General features: G+C 39.3%; 3 protein-coding genes across 6 annotated transcripts in view; 1 reads left to right on the forward strand and 2 right to left on the reverse strand.

Moving 5' to 3' along the window:
* The window catches only part of LOC116699938 (four and a half LIM domains protein 1), a 12,321-nt gene extending 11,762 nt beyond the window's left edge, over nucleotides 1-559 (reverse strand). Inside the window, exon 1 of one of the 3 annotated variants that reach the window (XM_032532680.1) lies at nucleotides 444-559. In XM_032532680.1, coding sequence (XP_032388571.1) covers nucleotides 444-544 — 101 coding nt within the window. In that variant the 5' untranslated portion in view covers nucleotides 545-559. The remainder of the gene's footprint in view (nucleotides 1-443) is intronic. The other 2 variants (XM_032532682.1, XM_032532681.1) reach the window with 2 other exon arrangements.
* A 1,261-nt stretch (nucleotides 560-1,820) lies between these two features.
* LOC116699937 (sodium/hydrogen exchanger 6) lies at nucleotides 1,821-14,239 on the reverse strand. Of its 2 annotated transcripts, XM_032532678.1 has the most exons (17): nucleotides 13,738-14,239; nucleotides 12,660-12,859; nucleotides 12,307-12,384; nucleotides 11,956-12,032; nucleotides 11,688-11,800; nucleotides 11,372-11,477; nucleotides 10,587-10,715; nucleotides 9,702-9,842; nucleotides 9,234-9,340; nucleotides 7,406-7,494; nucleotides 6,801-6,914; nucleotides 6,345-6,456; nucleotides 5,550-5,703; nucleotides 5,432-5,462; nucleotides 5,197-5,285; nucleotides 4,886-4,991; nucleotides 1,821-4,036 (listed from the first exon to the last, which is right to left on the reverse strand). In XM_032532678.1, the coding sequence occupies exons 1-17, from the start codon at nucleotides 14,012-14,014 to the stop codon at nucleotides 3,731-3,733; spliced, it is 2,229 nt and encodes a 742-aa protein (XP_032388569.1). In that variant the 5' UTR covers nucleotides 14,015-14,239; the 3' UTR covers nucleotides 1,821-3,730. The 2 variants fall into 2 exon arrangements, with proteins under 2 accessions (XP_032388569.1, XP_032388570.1); XM_032532679.1 differs by lacking the exon at nucleotides 10,587-10,715 and having other exon boundaries at nucleotides 9,234-9,339; nucleotides 9,701-9,842; nucleotides 13,738-14,014.
* Nucleotides 14,240-19,044: 4,805 nt separating this feature from the next.
* LOC116699939 (cytokine receptor common subunit gamma) overlaps nucleotides 19,045-19,177 on the forward strand; it is a 7,513-nt gene continuing 7,380 nt past the window's right edge. The window contains exon 1 of the mRNA XM_032532683.1: nucleotides 19,045-19,177. This exon is cut by the window's right edge and continues 86 nt beyond it. The gene's annotated coding sequence lies outside the window, so the exon portion shown is untranslated.

A 19,177-nucleotide genomic window follows, 5' to 3' on the forward strand; every position in this document is an offset into this window, starting at 1 on the left:
CACACACACACACACACACACACACACACACACACACACACACTCTTACAGAGACAGACAGACAGACAGCCAACGCCCCAGACAGACTTAAAGACTTGTTTCCTCTCATATCACAAAGCTGCAGTGTAAGTGAAACGTGTATGAACTCTTAAAATGTGTTAGAGGGAGTTTCAGTGTACATGTTAGTGGAACATAGCATACTGTAAAAGTTGATCGGCCATTGAAATCGATAACTTTACAATGGTCACATATTAACTGGACTATTAAAAGATAAAAGTGCGGCTCGTGTTTAGCAACAATTTCATCAGGCGTCTTATAACTGCATGCTCAAGTGCAAACTACAAAACAGCAGTGCAGAAACTGATTTATCCAAAAACAAGTTTCAGAAGACGGAGGTTTGGTTAGAGCGTGTACAGTAAATAAACAGCGGTGCTGAGAGCCACCTTACCGGGTTCAGGGTGATGACTGCGGTGCTCTCTGAGCTGGGTGGAAGCTGCGGAACTCCGCTCCACGAGACCCTCACACGTTTTAAGTACTGCTGCATGCGGCTGCGTCAAGTTAGACACGAACAACCAAGTTCGGATGATGTTTTTCCTTCAAAATAAGAGTAACTGCGACGTTCGAAAAGAAGCGGAATGAATGTACCTTTCAAAATAAAAGTAAATGTGACGTGTACACACCAGTTAAAAAAGTGTGTGTGAAAAGACAGCTTTACTAAAAGACAGTATTACTAGCTAGTTTGGAATAATGCGAGTTACCAACACATATGTAATAGTTCTTGCCAGCATAATTTGAGGTAAGCATGCAGAAAATGGAGCTCTTTGACTTTGACCTTGGAAATGGTAGAAAAAAACAATAACCCAATGTAGGCTACTCATACCAACTACTTACTACTTACTAACGGTCTTCATCACAGGGTGGGGTTAGCTCAATTGTCATTAGGGCTCTTCAGATTGTTTAGTCAAAGGAGAAAATTGTACAGTAAAGTAAATTGTAAAGTAATTTTTAATTTTGATTGAAGAGATGGAAATTTCAAATAAAAACAGATTCCTTCTAAGCATATAGGACAATACAGGTTATACTGCATAATTTGAAAGTGCAAACATGTCATTTTCAAGAATTTTTTATTTTATTTTTTTTTCTTCAGTACAAGATGTCGGAGACACTGTTAATAACTTCAGGAAGACACAGGGAACAATCCAGTAAATCTGAGATTTCTTTCTCAACATGAGCTCACATTTGAAAAACATTCACATATAGACCTATTGCAGGTGTACCTTTCACAAATGCAATTGTCATGAGCAGTTTCTACTAACAGTAGAAACATAAACATGTTCACATTTTTAGTTTTAGGTGCGGTAGCTGAAAGTCAAAGGGTCCCTTAGTAAAAGAAGCCAATGTAAATACACCCGTCCATAGTTTTGGATGATTATGCACAAACTCAAAACTCACATTAAGAATTATGCTTGAAGATCAAATAGACAACTCGTGCAGTTTGACGCAGTTGAAACAAACATTTGAAAATGGGATTTTTACCAGCAATTAATTTCTACCTCAATCATGAAAATCACCCAGCAGAAAACAGAACAAACAAGGAAAGGGTTAACTGAGGAGTTGCCTCAGTGCAAAATATCTCTCACTGAGGTGGGAACAGAATATACGAGCTTGGTTGACAAAGAAGAAACAAAAAGGACTAATGGTGCATCAGTACAAGTCGGCAAAAGCCCCTGACGTTTGACCTTATTGGCAAAGAAAAAGACGGAAAAAAGGTTGCCAGCTTCTTAAAGCTTTCCAATTCAGTTTACTTTTAAAATGCCCAATTTACCTTTTGATAAAGTATACATTTTTCCAAAAACAATTCTATCCAATAAAACATTAGTGGAACATATTTCTCATTATTAAAATTACAATGTTTTAGTTTGCACTCTTGTGATCTCCACCATACATGGTCATTTAATGGCCTAGTTACACTGGGAATACAATATTCAACATTAGTCAAAGGGTTCAGTGTCACATAAAAAGCAAGAAAGATAATCTTACCGCACATTAGCCAATCAAAATATGTACAAATCTACATTAAGTAATTTCATTTCTGAATAGGCACTTTAAGTCAAAACAGTTCAGCCAGCCCTCAGTCATCTTTGATGATGCAACATCCCAAAGACATCTTTTTTTTTTTTTAGCAAAAATTTAACCAGATGACGACAGAAAACTCAGAAACAAACATTAGCCCTAATAACCACATAAGTAGATATGGACAATTTCATTCTGACATCAGCCACACACACACTTGTAACATACTCACACAGGGAAGCTCTAGTTTCCAAGTATAAAGTAGAATGATCTACTATAGAACAGGAACGAAAGATTTGAACATGCACACATGGTCAAGAACAAACTTTCCGAATGAAAATCACCCTCACCCACCTCCCTCATGACCTACATACAAGGCCTGCGCAATTAATTATCTTAAGTCACGATTTGATTTTCAAATAACTTTTTTTTTTTAATGATTTTGATTCTCATTTAATTTAACGAGCCGACTGCATCACGAACGCTATGGTGCTATAGGTATAGATTTTTCCCCAAATCGTGCAGGCCTACCACATACCGTACAATGGACCTTAAGAGTCGTAGTGTTTTGTTGCATAACATGCCCCCTTCACCACCAAGCATCCCTATTTTTGAATAGGACAAGATAATCATTACTGTCACCCCACAGAAAATTAAATAAATAAATAAATAAATAAGCCAAAAAATCATTCATGTATAAATAATCATTTCCGGTTAAATAAATAAATTTACTAAGTGAAAAAACTGATGAGGAAGAAAAGAGGAAAGCAGTGCAAAAAAAAAATGTAAGATAGCTGAGATGCTCCTGGACTTGTTAAAGTAGTTTGAGGTTTTTGGCCGAACAGTATCTACTCACAATCCTGTTGATAAAAAATGTGTTTCTTTTACAATTCAAAACTCCTAATACTGCTTCCATCACAGATGTTAATGCCCTTATCTAGTTACTCCCACAATGGACAATCAAATTTCATCATCAATTATCTTTGAGAAGGAGTCAAACACGTATCAGTCTGTGGATAGAGAAGTTAGATCAGTAATGTTGCTGTAGCATAAATGCTCTTTAACATGACTAAATATTAACAAGTGGCACCAGAGCAAAGTTGTAGAGTGCCTATGAACTGCCCTAAACGATACTGTGGGTCATTTATAAATACTTGAAGGAAGCTAGACAAATACAAGTCTTGTCATCATGTGCAACTTCAGCACAGAGATAAGGAAAAACTGCAGATGAAACATTTAGGGATCGCCCCATTAGGCCAGAGGGAGTTGGGGCTTTAATAGAGCATAGATAACGGCCCTGGCATATCACCACAGTAAAAGTAGACTCGTTTTTTTTAGCTTCCCCAAATGGTGGCTAAATGTGGTGAGGTGCACTTGATTTACGGTACCTTACCTCACATGTTGTACATTGACATTCAAGATTACCGTAATCCACCTAAATAGTGAGTTGATTAAAGTGCGCCTCAAGTTTGTCACAAAGCTGAGGCTAGATAGGTGGTGGCGTGGCGACTTTTATGTGAAGCAGTTGGTTTTTCACTCAAAAATACAAACAAATCAACTATCAGATGCTACTTTCTTGAGAAATCAACTGAGATGATTTGTGATTTTTTTTTTAAAGAGGAAAAGAACAAACTTCATCCAGACAGTGTAAGCATTCTTACAGTCTGTGCCTGCGAGGTTCCGAGCATGGCGGGGAGGGTGGCGGGGGCAGGGTGACAGTGCTCGGGGGCTCCACTGGGTCATCCAGGACCAGGCGGGTGCCCCTGATTGCCACTTCATGTTCCGCCAAGGCGAGCTCATGATCCAGACCTTCATCAGACGGGCCGCCCCCGGTGCTGGAGGAGCGGTTGATGGTGCGGGATCCGGATGCGTCCGTGCTGATGGTGACGTCGGCGAACATGGAGCTCACGCTGGCATCGTTCAGGATGAAGTCGGAGTCATCGTCGTGGAGCCGGCCTTCGTTCTGGTGAGTAGAAAGGGGAAATGGGGGAGAGAAAAAGAAAAGCAATGGAATGGAGAGATGAAGATGAATACAATCACAGGTCAAGGAGAGAAAAAACTGGAAAAACACGCTTCTTTAAATTAAAGTGAAATCCTGAAGGACACAAAAGTTGCCCCACTACCGAATTTCAACACACGTGTTTATGACCTGCTAGGATTCCTAATTAGGTTTATTGAAATACATGGACTAACAAAATTAAGTGAGTTTTTAAAGTTCATTTTTGTTCATCTTAAATGCGATGAAATAGTTGGTAAAGAAACCAAACTCACAAATTACAATATGATAGGGTTTCTGCAGGTTTCACCAAGTCAAATTTAAGACTTTTTAAGACCTTTTGAAAACTATCATAAATTAACTTGCAACTGGCTTTAACCAAGCCCTAAATTCAGTTTTTTCAAGTATCGCTAAACTTGCACTTCCCCGTAGCTAAAGAATGAAATTGGTTTTATGTCTGTGGTGCAATCCAAAAGAGACTTGCCAATAACATGAAAGCTGATTGCCTGCAATATAAGTTGCATGTTGGTAGTTGTAATACAGCGAAATAGGTTTGATCTAGCGAAATAAACAACTACAGCACCACAGAATCAAAAAGAAGGGAGCATTTCAATGAGCATTACAGGTAGCGTTGCATGGACGTAGGAAAATTAAGACCTTGAACACAATACTTCAGCGAATTTAAGACTTTATAAGGCCAAAAGCTCTTTTTTACACTTTTTAAGACCTCGCAGAAACTCCTGTATTATATCTGTAAATATCCATGTCTTTAAAAAAATGCTTCTTTTACTGTATTACATTATGCTGTGTCCAAACCTCATAGGCCTGTGGGCTGGTGAGGCATCGGGCCAGCGGGCCACAACAAGTAGGCAGAGTAGCGGTCAGAGGAGGTCCGCTGTGGGTCAGGAGGGGCTTCAGGTAGCTAGAGAACAAGCTTTTGTCAAGGGTTATTAACCGTTTTTACGACACTTTCAATTAAACAACTAAATTGGTCAACAATCTATCTATTGGTGCATTAGCATTAAATATCTGTTTGGAAAGAGCACCCTCTGGTGTCCAAAGCTGAATCTAGCACCTGCACTTCTTAAGACGGAATCCTAAATGTGATTCATCGCTTAAAAGGATACTTGTGGTCAAAGTTATACCAGATCCTGAAGGGCCAGGCGCTCTCATGTTTGGTGTTCCTCCGCTGTGACCCATCCAACATCGCTGAACTCTGTTAAGCAGAACATTTTTAATAAGTTAATGTTTCAACTCCTTAATTTTTTTTACTTTTGCTTAGGGATAGCAACTTGACAATGGAACCAACAAACTAATTACATTTTTAAAAACAAGAGGTGTGAATCTGTGCTAATTACTTACAGAGTTGTCTTGATTAGCATCTATGCCCACCCTGGAAGAGAAAAGGTTGCAGCAGTGACCTTTGATAGAGGGGATGAAACAGAGAAACAAATGCATACAAACAGATGCACAGCCTTACGGTATGCTCATGAAGGTCAGCATGGGCATGGTGCCCCCTCCACAGATCCAGACAGTGAAGAAGACAATTAGGAGGGTGGTTGAAAACATCATCTGACGGGCGTAAGTCGCTGTGTCTCGGATAGAAAGAGCAAAGGTCATCGCCCCACGCAGACCTGGAGACAAACAAGACAGCACAAAAGTGAGAAACTGTATGCGCGTGTGTGTGCGTGTGTGTGTGCTCCCCACAGACACCCCAACAGTCCTGTTTTAACACTACTGAAGGTCCAATGCTAATGGTAACATTTAATGTTAAAATTATCCAACTGGACATTTTAGAGTGTGTGTGTTTTCACTTATTAACTCAAAAAAGCCATAAAATAAAGTCAACTTAATGTTGCTGTTTTTCCTAACTACTGAAAATCTTTTGGCAAGCACACCCTGCACAGCACGCAGTTGTAGGTGTTTTTTTACCCCTTAGGGCTGGTGGTATGGAAACACTTACGTGGAGAGACATTTAGGGGATTTCTATTAGCCAGTTTCAACAGTAAACATCAACTGACGTAGGGGCTGTTATTCATTCAATAGTGTATCTGAGTAGGAGTCTAGAAACAAGACTGTCTTCACACACCATTATCTACACTATTTTTTTAACTACAGACTTGAATCTGTTCCGTTCCACAGAGTTTATTTTAATGGATCCAGGTCCCAGCTGAGAAGTAGTTTAGTAATGTCGGTCCAGGCCTGAGGAACTTAAAAGAACTCCTTAGAGAGCCCGAGAGTTGACAACTGAAACTTTACAGTTTCTGCTCTGTACCTGCAAACATCATGACATGCTGAAAATTGTATCCAATCTTGTTCTTGCGCCCCAGGTTGAGCAGGAAGGACAAAGGGTAGATGTTTGCCGCCCTGCCCAGAAACACTGCCACCTACACAACGCAGGAAGGTCAAGGACACAACACGCTGCAAAGTAGTAGAACTGAGATGCAAAATAATCAAAGGTAGATGAATAGATTATATGTTATTGTTGACTAATCTGTCTTTTAAATGTTGCTGTTATTCTTAGGCTCCCTAACACATTGAAATATGATTTCAAATGCATAAACTGTAGGAATACACTGTATTATTATCAGCATAGCGGTTGCTATCCACAATTGGTGCAGACTGGTCCTTCCTTAGGGAGCCAAAAAGTGGTTATGTGCAACCATATTCATCATCAGATAGCCGATCTTGCCTGGAGCAGCCAGAAAGCATCAATCAGAGTAAAGGATACAAAGGCCCCGATGATGAACATAGGGTTGAAGACGTGTGACTGGAAGGAGAAGAGAGTCAGACCCATGTAGGAGAAGATGAAGTTCTCTGCCAGGAAGTTCAGCAGCTCAAACAACTGATGGGGAAGAGACACACAAATACACATATTTTAAACAGAAAAGTTCACATTGCATTCACGTCACTTTGGATGCAAAGTATCATAGGTAAGTGTCTTGTAAACATTGCATGTGTCACTACCCGTCATTCCATCTTCTGTTATTGTTTGTAATGAGAAAAGTTAATTATTTTAAAGATTTTGCAAATTTCAGTACGACACGTTATGCCGTAAATCATTTAAATCTGAGCATGCGCGACTCACATCTGCACTCGACTCACATCGGGCAGTGACAGCATGCATTCACTTTAGTCTTCGAATGGGATTAGGACCAAAGTGCACAAAGTAAAGTAAAATTGAGTTACTACTTTCCGTTGGTAATTTAGATATTTAAAACTTCAAAAATGTTTTCGGACCATACAATGTATCTCATTGATAAGAATAACAAACCAAGACAGAACCAGAATTCAGGTAAGCAATCAAGTGATCAAAGATATGGGATTGCACATCACCTGTTTGGTCCTGTCCTGAGAGTCAGGGGAGAGATTGTTGAAGGTGTAGTGAGCCTGAGTGATCCCACAGAACAGCACCGCCACTACGCCTGAATAAAAAACAAACATACACAGGTCTCACTTCAATATCATCTGAAACACACTGACTTGAGTCGTACTTTACTAGAGGGCGTCAAACACATTTCATTAAAATCAGCACTACGTCATGATTTTTGGGAGAAATGTGAATCTAAGAACACTAAAATATATATCAGACAGCAAAAGCTAATGGTGTATCACCATTTTCTTAATGTGATAAAAACTAAACTATAATAAAAATGTTTTATGAACAGGTTACCAAAACCTATTTCCTTGGCTAACATCGTGGCTTAAAAGACAAACACCTTTTAAATGTATCCATAACACTGTGATAAACCAACAACACTGTCTAGTGACATCATTTAGCTTGAGGGTGTGTTTCAGTTGGTTTGATGATTTCATTTGACATGGTTGTGCAATTAATGTATCCTTCCTTACCATACTAATTACTGTTTCATTGTTTTTAAGTGATAGTTGGAACTTCCTAAGAAGAAAACCTAAAATAGCTAAAAGATTTTGGATGCTGGATGAAATGTCACTATAATTTTTATTGTTAATGTAGGGAGAAACTATACTTTAACTTGTATTTTAACTATTTTACCTTCTTATTAACCTGTGCTGTATTAACACCTCACTCATGAGCGACGTTTCTGCTTGTCGCTGCTTTGCATGGTTGACTGGCGCAAGAAGATGGCTCGGCTCAGTGTTCCTCGGCTGTGTTCTGATGCTTGCATGGCTTCTTATACTGAATGGGGATCCTGTTAATGTGTAACTGTGCTAATGTCTTGCTGCTTCCTGTGACTCTGCATGGCTTACTGAGAAAGCTTATTTATTGCTCTAGCTGTCTGTATGGTGTCCTGTTGACTCCTATCTGTGTAGTTTGTACTAATGTCTTGCGGTTTCCTGTTGCTTTGGTTTAAAATCATCTGGCACATTTACAGAAATGTTCATTGTGTGTTGCCCTTCATAAAATAAAGAATAAGAATTATTTAATTATTTTGCCTTTAGTTTGGTTGACTCGAACTAGTGTTTGTTTGTCCCGCTGGTGCAGTACGTTTGGGCAAGTGAGAATGCGGCAATCGAACTCTGGTGCGCACCAAAAGCGGACCAAACAAGCGTATCAAGACCTGCTTGAAGAGGTGGTCTCGGTATGCTGTCAAAAGAACTCTGGGTGGTTTGTTTGTGGTGAGAACGTGACCCGTACTCAAATTGCACCAACTATACGAACTCCGCCAGTCTGAGCTAATGTCTCAAGTAGTCAGGTGTGTTTAACAGTTTGAAATGCAGCAGAGTAGCAAACTGTAGCAGCGTGCAGTGTTTCTATAACAGAAATAGACTGTCACTCGTATCTCCCTGGTCACACCAGGTGCCGTTAAAATAGGAGGCAGAGTCTCGGTGACCTGAGTTGACCTGTGTTTCTCGCAAATCAATGTCTGATTATTTTAATGAAATGAGCTGGTTTGACCATGCAAGAAATATGCACTAGTCCAGAACACACAACCTTGTTCCTGTATTTACTCTTGCTCCCATCCCCAGAAACATCCGACCAATAAGAGTAGTGGACGTTCTTGCGTGATTTGTAATGGTGCATTTTGATACGCTTGGATTTTTCCAAGTTTGAAACCAAACCGACCAAGGGCAAACCGCTCCAAGTTTACAAACTCACCAACTGATTCGGACCAAAGCAAAAAAACTACAGGTGTGAAAACGCCCTAAAAACTGCCTGCATGTGTGCTGTGTGCAGGCGTACCTGTGAACCCGCAGGCCTCAGCCAATAGGAAGGTGCTCCAAGACATAAGGAAGAAGAGAGCCGTCTCTAGCAAGGGGAAGTCCCTCAGCTTAGTGAACTTGGTTACGTGAAGAAAACTAAAAGTCAAGGAGCCAAACAAGAGCTGGCACATCCACAGTTGACCTGCAGTGTAAAAAATGTAAATGAGGTAAGAAAGACATCACTCTATAGACTGTACAAGTAGGTAAGCACTGTTCTATCAAATCAGGCAAGGACACAATTCAGGCTACTGCTATTGGGACAGCCACAACAGCTTTTCGGGTTCTTAATCAAATAAGACTTGAAGCTGCCCATGTAATAATGAAACAGCAGCAACTTAAGAGTAAAGTAGAGTTAGAAGGCAACTGTTAGCCTGTGGTGTTATTCTGTTGCTGCTTATGCATGCCGGTGTATATAAAGTTCACTATAATTAACAGATGAAAGGATATAAGAGCAGTCATGACTCCAGTGGCCACCCCAAGAGCAAAGGATCCACTAAAGACCCCCAGGAAGATGCCGAAGGATTTTAACATGGCCATTGCCTCAAAGCTGTGGCTGTTGTCTCCTGCAGGCTGGTACGCTGCAATGGAGCTGAAGGGCAGATAAACAGAGTGCACGCAAATAAAACCATTCACATGGAAAAATGAAAAAGATACTTTCTTAAAATCCAGAAAGAGAAAGTGGTTAAATGTTAATCACATGCTAAACAAGATGAAGTCAGGCATCAAATCAAACCTGCTGTAACCCAAATCCAACAATGCCTGGTATATCACCAGCCTGGTGGTGTTTATCTAATTTTGTATGAATTTAGAGGATTTTGGTTACCCCTTAAAAAAAAGTGAAGACTTCACACACCTGGACTTGGAGTTGGGTTATACAGTCATAAAAAAGTGAGGAGGTTAGGGTCTTGCATGCTCAGTTCTAGTTCTAGATCTTTCAACCCCATTTGGTTGATATCCATTAAGAATATTAATAAGTACAGAAACAGCCAATTCAGGATTTACCCCTTTTTTAAGGAGTAGTGCCCAAATGACCTCAAAACCAACAATGCAAATCAACAGCACTAATATTCAGCAGTAATAAAACCCTTTACACACCAAATGACCAAAACTTTAACAAAAACAAGTAGTATTTTCTGGTCATTTGCAGAAAACTGAAAATTGATGCAAGAAATGGACATGGAAGGGTAGCAGGGGAGGGCAGTGATTATCCTAAAAGGGTGGTGGTTCAAGGCTACATTCTAAATAAAATATTTGCATAACATTGACTGAGTTAAGATGATCAGGCTCTAACGCTATAACTCTGTCAGCACAACCACGTAAACCACCCACCCACCGGGGAGTCCATGTCTGGTTTTCTACCAGCCATTCCTCCGCCCCCTCTGCCCAGACTGGGCCATCCTCTCCTGAGGAGTGCACAGTTCCAGCCCCCTGCCCACCCTGCTTCTCCAAGCGGAGGAGAACACTGCATACGTACGTACAGGTAGGCGATGAATGACACGGATGAGTGAAGGAAGGCAAGCAGTGAAATGACAGGGATTGATGTTAGTATGATTAGTGTCCATTCTTGTGCAATGTATACACAAAGTACATAAGTTCAACTGAAGCTAATATGAGGCTTCAACAGCCAGAGTCAGACAATACAACCTCTATAAGCATTTTCCAAGTTACTATTATTAACTTTTAGTTTTTTCAGCACAAAATTTTTTTTTAGTATCCCTCAGCTGCAGTTGAAACACTGTATAGGAAAACACAAAGCTGAATTTTGCACCAAATATTAAGTCACTTTGCAAAAACACCTACTTGATTTGTCTAACCCAGACTGCTGGAGTCTCACATGGGCTTCAACTAAACTTAGGATGCATCTTTGCAAAAAAGATGTGCTGGGGATTTTGTCTTCTATCACTTCTATTGGAGACAGGTAGCTAGTACAGTTTGGGCCAGTCAACTGAACTAATAACCCCTAAAATGTACATATTGTTTTGAGATAGTTAGCCTATCCTTTAATGTGGAACTACTGTGTGTGTGTGTGTGTGTGTGTGTGTGTGTGTGCGTGCGTGCGTGCGTGCGTGCGTGCGTGCGTGCGCATATATCTGCAGTGTTGATTTAATTAATGCTTACGAAGAAAGGATGATGGCCACAGCGTCATTGAGGACACTCTCCCCAAAGAGTAAAGCATACAGGTCCACATCTACTTTTAGCTCATTGAAGATAGCCAGCACCGTCACTGAGGCACAGGAGAAAAAAGGGCGAAAGAGTGTAAGACATACAAAGACAGCTACAGCAAGAAAAAAGCTCACAAAGGCCTCAAACAGAAAGACTGTCTAACAAAAGGAGCAATAAGGTGTTACACTGCTTCCAAAAATGTACATACTTTGTACCAACAATATGTGAAAATGATATATGGATGCTAAAAAGATAATATGGCACTACCTACCTGGGTCTGTGGCTGAAATGATGGCCCCAAACAAGAGGCAGTCGGTAAAGAAAAAATCTCCCCCAAGCTGGCCCACAACTTTCATGAAGGACACAAAGCCATACATAATCAGCCTAGGAGCAAAGAAGGATGTGTGCAGGTTATAAAAGACACTGGCAACACTTGCCCATTCAACAAACTTATCAAGTGAAACCAGAAGAAATCTTCAATCTGTTACTCTATTTGAGTCTAAATGTATATGTCACAGAGAAAAAAACAAATGACTTACCCAATAACAAAGCAGGAGATAACTGTTCCCATGAAAGCATAGGCCAAGATGGAGCCGATGTTTCTGAAGAAATGTCTCTGAGACAGACAAGGAGACAGATTTATTAAAACAGAGGCTGTCTAGTACTAGTAGTTAGGCTGGAGCAATATAAATAAATATCACAAAAGTCATAAAATATGTCAATATGTTTGCAAACTGCACTTGACTGCATTGTTCTGCATTGCAATATTTTGTAGAGAATAACATATTGACATATATTAATACCTAATATGGCCGGATTTTTTAGATTTCATTTGTGACAAATCTGAATCAATAATTTACATGTATCATTAGTCATTTTAACGCTCTTACCCTTTTCAGGCTGTAACCAGCGTGGAAGATGATGGGAGGCAGCAAAATATTAAAAAACACTTCTGTGTCAAAGGTCACCTGAAGAAAGTGGTAAGTTATAAGAGGTTAAACACCTATTTTTTTTTAGTAGTGTCTGTTGTAGTAAGCAAACTAACAAATTAACATAGTTTACCGACATGTTTCCATTTTTATAGACAGATTATGTTAGATATGTCATTGTTTGCAGAGGTTATTTATCACACTATAAGAGATATTTTTCTGCCATTTGGCACCTGCCGGCTAGTAATTTCATTTTGGAGCAGCACACCAAAAACAACCACTCCACTCAATCATCCTTCTGTTTATCCCCTTGCCTTTCTCAGCATCTCATCGTCCTGCACTTGAAGACCTTTGCCCCGGCTGACTTCCCCCTTCAGAGTGTACTCGTAGAATCGCCCACTAACATTGACCAGCAGAGTAGCGGGACTGGCGTTGACAGCACAGCTGAGGATCACGTCACTCATGTTCTGGGGCACATGGATGCCGAACCGCAGGATCACACCCACCAACAGGCCTTCAGGGTGGAGGAGAGGAGAGAGGGAGCGAAGGCAAAGCAGTTAGCCATGGATCTGGAGTAAATAATAATAATAATACCCTTTGTGTTTACACAGTAGTACTTTTCAAAAGCAAGTGCTTTACAGACACAAAATCAAAACATTAGTCTGAAAAAAGTTTTAAAGGAGGACACTGAGGTTCTATTTAAAAAAAAAAAGTTTTTAATTATTTGGGTGTGCTAAATACTTTAATTAGATTGGGGTCTTATGAAATAAACAAATATGAAAAAGCCAAGGTATTTATTTTGAAAGGGATGGGCTTTAGAAATGAGGATTTATTCAACCTATTTATCAAAGCTGTTTCTCACTGCATACTTAAAATGACAGATGGTGGTAAAGGTGTATGACTAGTTAAAGGGGATGTTAAGTAGCTTTAATTCTAGCGACTTCAATGTTTTATTTTTTTACAACAATTTTAGCTGTTACTAATTTGTTCATTTGACAGTTGATAGACAACGAACTAACAAAAAAAGACCACAGAATGACAATGCCACAATACCAATGCAGTTAATATGGACAGTTACGTTAAAAAGAGAACGTTATTGCGCAATGTATGCTACGTTAATACTGGATAAATATTATCTATGTATTCCTTCAACACCGGCCAACACTAACGTTACCAGTAGGCTATACCGTGATATATGACATGTCAGTGTCGTAGCTACATGGTGGAGGCTTCCTGTGGTATATATCACAGAAAGCCTCCACCATGTAGCTTGAAAGATGAAAATAAGCTGTCAATTTAGCTTACTGGTTGAGTTTGAGGAGCTAAGGAAAGGACATCAAAGCCAGCTAGCATTAACGCTAAGATGACTGACATCCACATTAGCGGTCTTACCATAGATCATGGCTAGTCCTGTTTCGTGCAAGAACCTAAATCGCCGGTGTTTGAACAGCCATATAGTTAAAATGGTGAGTGTTAAAAGCATTATGAATATGAGTAGATTGGCACTGTCCTGTCGGTGGCTTTCCTCAGCCAGCCTCTCAGTTGAGACATTGTCCATCGCATTGCTCTCGCCTTGGCTCCCGACGAGCAAGAATGTCAACAGGAAGGGCAACAACAGGAGCGCTTTCGACGGTTTAACACCAAGAAAGCGTCTCGGCGTAAATCCCATTATGAATTTCTGTGAAACGGTTGACGTTACATTTGTCGTTGAATTAGTATCGTTTTTGATGGCAAACTACTGCTTGGACGCGAAATCGGCCAAATGACCGCTTCTTCCGCAGCCGTTATCAAAACACTGGAACTTCCGGTTTTTCAAAATAAATGTCAGTCCAACTAGTGGTAGTCACATGCGGCGACCTTGAAGGTCGAGGTTGGTTGTCATCACACAATTACATCGCGCAATGAAATGCACTAAAAAGAACAAAACAAAACAAAATTAACAAATACTACAACAAATACGATCCAAACAGAATAAAATGGCTACAATACAAAACTTAAGTAGCCTATGATAATAACAGTTAAGGAATACAAATTCAACTAAAGGCCCTGGAGGCCTAATTTCAAAATGTTATGTTATTTACAGCTAATAGACATAGCTTTTGTAATTCTAATATACATTGTGGGATCATTATGAATACATATACTACAGAGTGCATTGATTAAATGTAGGCCTATCTACTAATATACTGTAAGGTGGTTGTCTATCATCACAATCTTAAAGTGACTATATGTAACTTTTACACGTTTCTGAAACTGTGTGTGATGTTAGATACAGTTTTTATCATTGCCTGTGCCCGGGTCTGATTTTTCCCACAAAGTCACAAAATGATTTACAGCAGGTATACAGCTCTCAAGAACTCGTTCTGACGGGTCAAAGATTTTGGCTGAACACAGGCAAAACCTGCGTTAATGAGTATCCAGCCAGGTAAAAACGTAGCAGGAGATGTCTTGATTTAGGCCTAATTTTAATCAAATTTTATTTTAGAAGTGATCTGTTGTAATTATGGCTGATACTGGGGAAGGACCATCACAGAAAAGAAGGAAATGAATTGAAGAACTAAAAGCTAAAAGGAAAAGTGAAAGACAACGGCAGAAACTAGGTCAATCTTGGTCGGGCTTTTAGCAGATGGAGACAATTATGGGAGTGTAAATCATTAAAAAAAAAACATCCCAAATTATCCCTTGGGTATGTAATATGTCTATTTAATTCAGAAAATAATTTTATAACTCATGATGCGTTGAACATCAGTGGCCAACATCAAATTACGTCCAACTTCTATTAAGCGTGGGCATTTTGTTCCTATTAGTCCGTGTTAGCCTACTATTTTCTTTTCCCTTGTCCCCCTGTACCTGTTAAGAGCATCCTTGGTGTTCATGAAATGTGATTTATAAGATATTACGTTGATTGCTACAACAATCTCTTAATGCTTTGGTTCATGATACCCGGTTTAGCTCACAACATAGCCAAAGTAGACTAAGTTACCTTCTGCAATAATGCATCTGTACCCTTTTATTACCCAGGGCACTCATGTGAAGATGGCCCAAAAATATGCTAGTGAATAGCTGTGGAGGGGCTCATAGAAAATGCCTATCTACAGGACCCATAAATTTGTACTATGCCCTTGACTAAATGACTTCCCAGTAATGCAGTACCATATAGAAAAGACCTTTACTTCGGCAGCCATGGTAAAGACATTACCACTTTTGTCCAAAGTGGCCACTGCAATCAAACTGAAAATTACATATAGCACTTTTCATTCACACTTGTTTAAAGTGTGACTTTTTATATCAAAATATAATTTGATATATAGCCTTCTTATCTCTAATTTTAAATTGTTTTGATTGCATTGCTTTAGGAAGTTTGATTTTGTTCAAAATAAAAGTGTACTCATGACACACCTGAAGCTCATGTGTCAGTTTATAAAAAAAAAAAGGAACAAAAAATTGTTCCACTGACGATGGACCAGAACGGGATCAATACTTAAACACTTTATTTCAATTCCAGAGTAAGAGATTACAGTTCTTCCGTTGAAAAAAAAAAAAATCCAAGTTTTCTGCTTCAATTTCCAAGTCCATGTGACAATCTGTTCAATAAGTAGGCTAGGTCACGAGAGGGGCCTGGGCTTCTCTTCCCCTACGCCACTCCGCGTTGCGATACCCACACTGCAGGCACTGGGGAGGAATAAGGGCAGCTCTCACTCAAGTATGACACACAAGACAGTTATTTTCCACACGTTCAAAGCGGGTGGCCAGAGGAGTTTCCTTTACTTATCTGTACGCAGGGGTTGAGTCCTTCATGCAGGGGGCTGCATCTCCCTGCTGCTTCGGCCTCTGGCAATGTATCCCCGTCTGCCCTTCCTTCAATTCGTCACAGCTGTAACTGCTCCAGCCCGTATGCTCATCTCCGGGTTCTCTGCTTTTCAGTGTGCCTACTTCTTTACTGTCCTCCCCGTCAGTCCGTTTCTGCTCCATATTCCTTTCTCCCTTGTCTGTTCGCCATTGCCTCTTTTCACACTTTTACTTCACATCATAAAGTATCTGCAGTTACAGTTAACACAACTGGCGAATAAATCAATGGAAACACAATCAGAGGACACATTTGAGGACCAGTGATTCCTTTGCTTTCAGTGTGTATGAAATGGCCTGACATTGTAAACTGTAAACATTTTAAAATTGATTTGAGTGTCTAGGACACTTATTTACAATGTGATGGATGTAAGATGATCTCTGAGAATAAAAAAAACGGTAGCTTTTGTTTTGAACAACGGCCAACTCCTACAGAAATATTTGAATATTGGTCTACTGCTCCTCTAATACTTGCTCCCCCACTTGGTCATTGTATTGACATTTAACTTGATTTCTGGTCTTAGTCTTACTTATGACTTTGATGTGATGGTCTTGACTATGAAGTTTATACACCATCATAAAAGCCATGGCTTTTCGATTACTTTTAATGTAATATTAATTGTTGCATTATAGTTTCCGACTCAGGGTTTTTGGTTTGTCTACAAGTATTATTCTAGAATGTATTTCTAGAATCATTTTTAGTATCTTATTTTACCATATAATTTCATCACAACTGAAGACACTAAGATAAGCAAAAATGCCTTTGCATTTTCTCCACATAAAACAAAAAGATCACACAGTACCACAGTAATTACCACACGTACGCACAAAAAAAAACGATTCACTGGAAATGAGCTGAGCTGAAAGTTGTCTGAGTCACAGATAAATTTCATGTTAAAAGTTAGTCACAGATGTCGGGGTGAGTACTTGTTCTTGATGAAATGAATTGAATATGAAATTAAATCAGTAATAACTCTTTTGGTAGGTAACACTGGTAGTTGGCAAAAGATAACTGGTACATGACATAAACTAATCACCATTTTCTATTCATAAGCTTACAAGTTGTAAGCATGTCTACCAGAGCTGTGGTACTTACGAATCGAGACGTTTTTCAATTCTCTCTGACTTATCTTGGACTAGGCCATTGGACTCACATATATATGAGCTGGTCTTGACCGAGTCCAGCACTGTATGCTTTTTTTCTAAAATGATTTCCTCCTTCAAAACAAAACCATTGATGAAGTGTGCTTGTTCAGGAAACAGGTATCGGTTTATTTCAAAATCCATCTACAACAGGCATTAGCATTGGTCGCTTGCTCTATGCCTGGCTGCGTCGTCATATACCATAGACCACAACCATCAGCCACAGACACAATGTCAGCAAGCACTTTGTACTATGGATTTTTCAAGACAAGTAATAAGTTCGAGATCAGTTTTTAGGTGTGTTATTTGTTACATTTTCCATTTGCAGTCCTGTTCTTGTAACGCCATAATGAAAAGACTCAACATCTAAAATGCGAAGTTGCACTACAGCTTTTTGTGAATTGTTCTATTTATAGTGAATAATATGGCCTCATTTGATCCTACAGTGTTGTTACTCGGCACTTGCTTTTTGTCATCTTATGTTATACTGTCTCTCACGTCACAAATTATAAACAGTAAGAGGATTCTTTTTTCTGTCTCAGTCTAGTTCGTCTTTCATTTGGACTCAGTATTGGCTTTGACTTGAACCTCTTTGGACTTGTTCTTTGTTGCATCTCGACTAGTACTGGTCTTGGACTCAACAAATGTGGACTTCAATACAGCCCTTATACCTATTTCATGAATAATACACCTAAACACCCCAAATATACCAATTAGTAAGTTAGGTTAGATTAGTTAAATCAACAAAACAGGAGTCTGCCTACACAGTTACACACATTTTTGAAAGGATTAGTTATAATACGAATACAGTTTACTAAAAACAGGTAGTCATTTTGTAAATTATTCAATAATGAATATTGAATGAATATGTCTGGGTGTTGTTGTAACCACTTCAGATGTCAGTACACCTTCTTAATCTTTATTTCACAAAGTTTCCTCTGGCAGGAAACAGAAAACCCACAAAACTTAACTTTGGAACAACACGCACAGAAAGTGAAGCATATCTGATATCACATGACTCTGTCATGAACAAAGTATATTTAAGCCCTTCAGTTCTCCTCCTCTGCACCCATGCTTCACTGAAATACTGTCAAATGTAGCCAATCTTTCTTGAATTCAAAACCTTTGATTTAATTTGATTAAGCCATAAACAACATACACTTGACACGCTTGTTAAGAAAGTAATTGCTGCCCTACTTCCATGCCATCACACTGCATTCAATACACTAGCCCAGGTTTTGAGATATCCATGTCTAAGATTTATTTCTCCACCTCAGGGCCTCTCCAACTGCTCCTCTTTCACCTCCAATGTTCTTGTCTCAGAGCAGCAGGTTTCTGCAATGAAAGCATCTCAAATAAAGGTTTATCTTTACAATCCCAATTGCACTACACATATTTAGCACATTAAGCAACTGAAAATAACTTAGACAGTTATACAGAACAGTTCCTTTAATGTCAGGAGGGCAGGTTTGCATTGGAGACAATTAGTCTTATGTTAAGTTATAAAATGTTCTAAGTTGTATACGTCTGTGTTCAGTGATTGATATAATTCTTTTATGTAACCTTTAAATTGACACTGCATGTGTTTGCATTTCAACAGCAAAGGATTTGATGTGCTTTATGTTGTTGTTTTTTAATTGCCTGTGTGTGTTATTTCACATTACAGCTATACGGAAGAAGGCCTAACTGTGGGCATGTCATCTTGATCTATAATATGAAGAGAGCTTCCTCTGACAGGAAACAAAACCCACGACAGTCAGATTAGGAGCAGCAAACACAGAAGTAAAATATGTGACACGTCAATTCTAAATAATGTAGAAGTGGATATGCGTCGATGCTGAGA

This window comes from Etheostoma spectabile, chromosome 13 (assembly GCF_008692095.1).
Source record: "Etheostoma spectabile isolate EspeVRDwgs_2016 chromosome 13, UIUC_Espe_1.0, whole genome shotgun sequence".
Taxonomy (NCBI): Eukaryota; Metazoa; Chordata; class Actinopteri; order Perciformes; family Percidae; genus Etheostoma; species Etheostoma spectabile.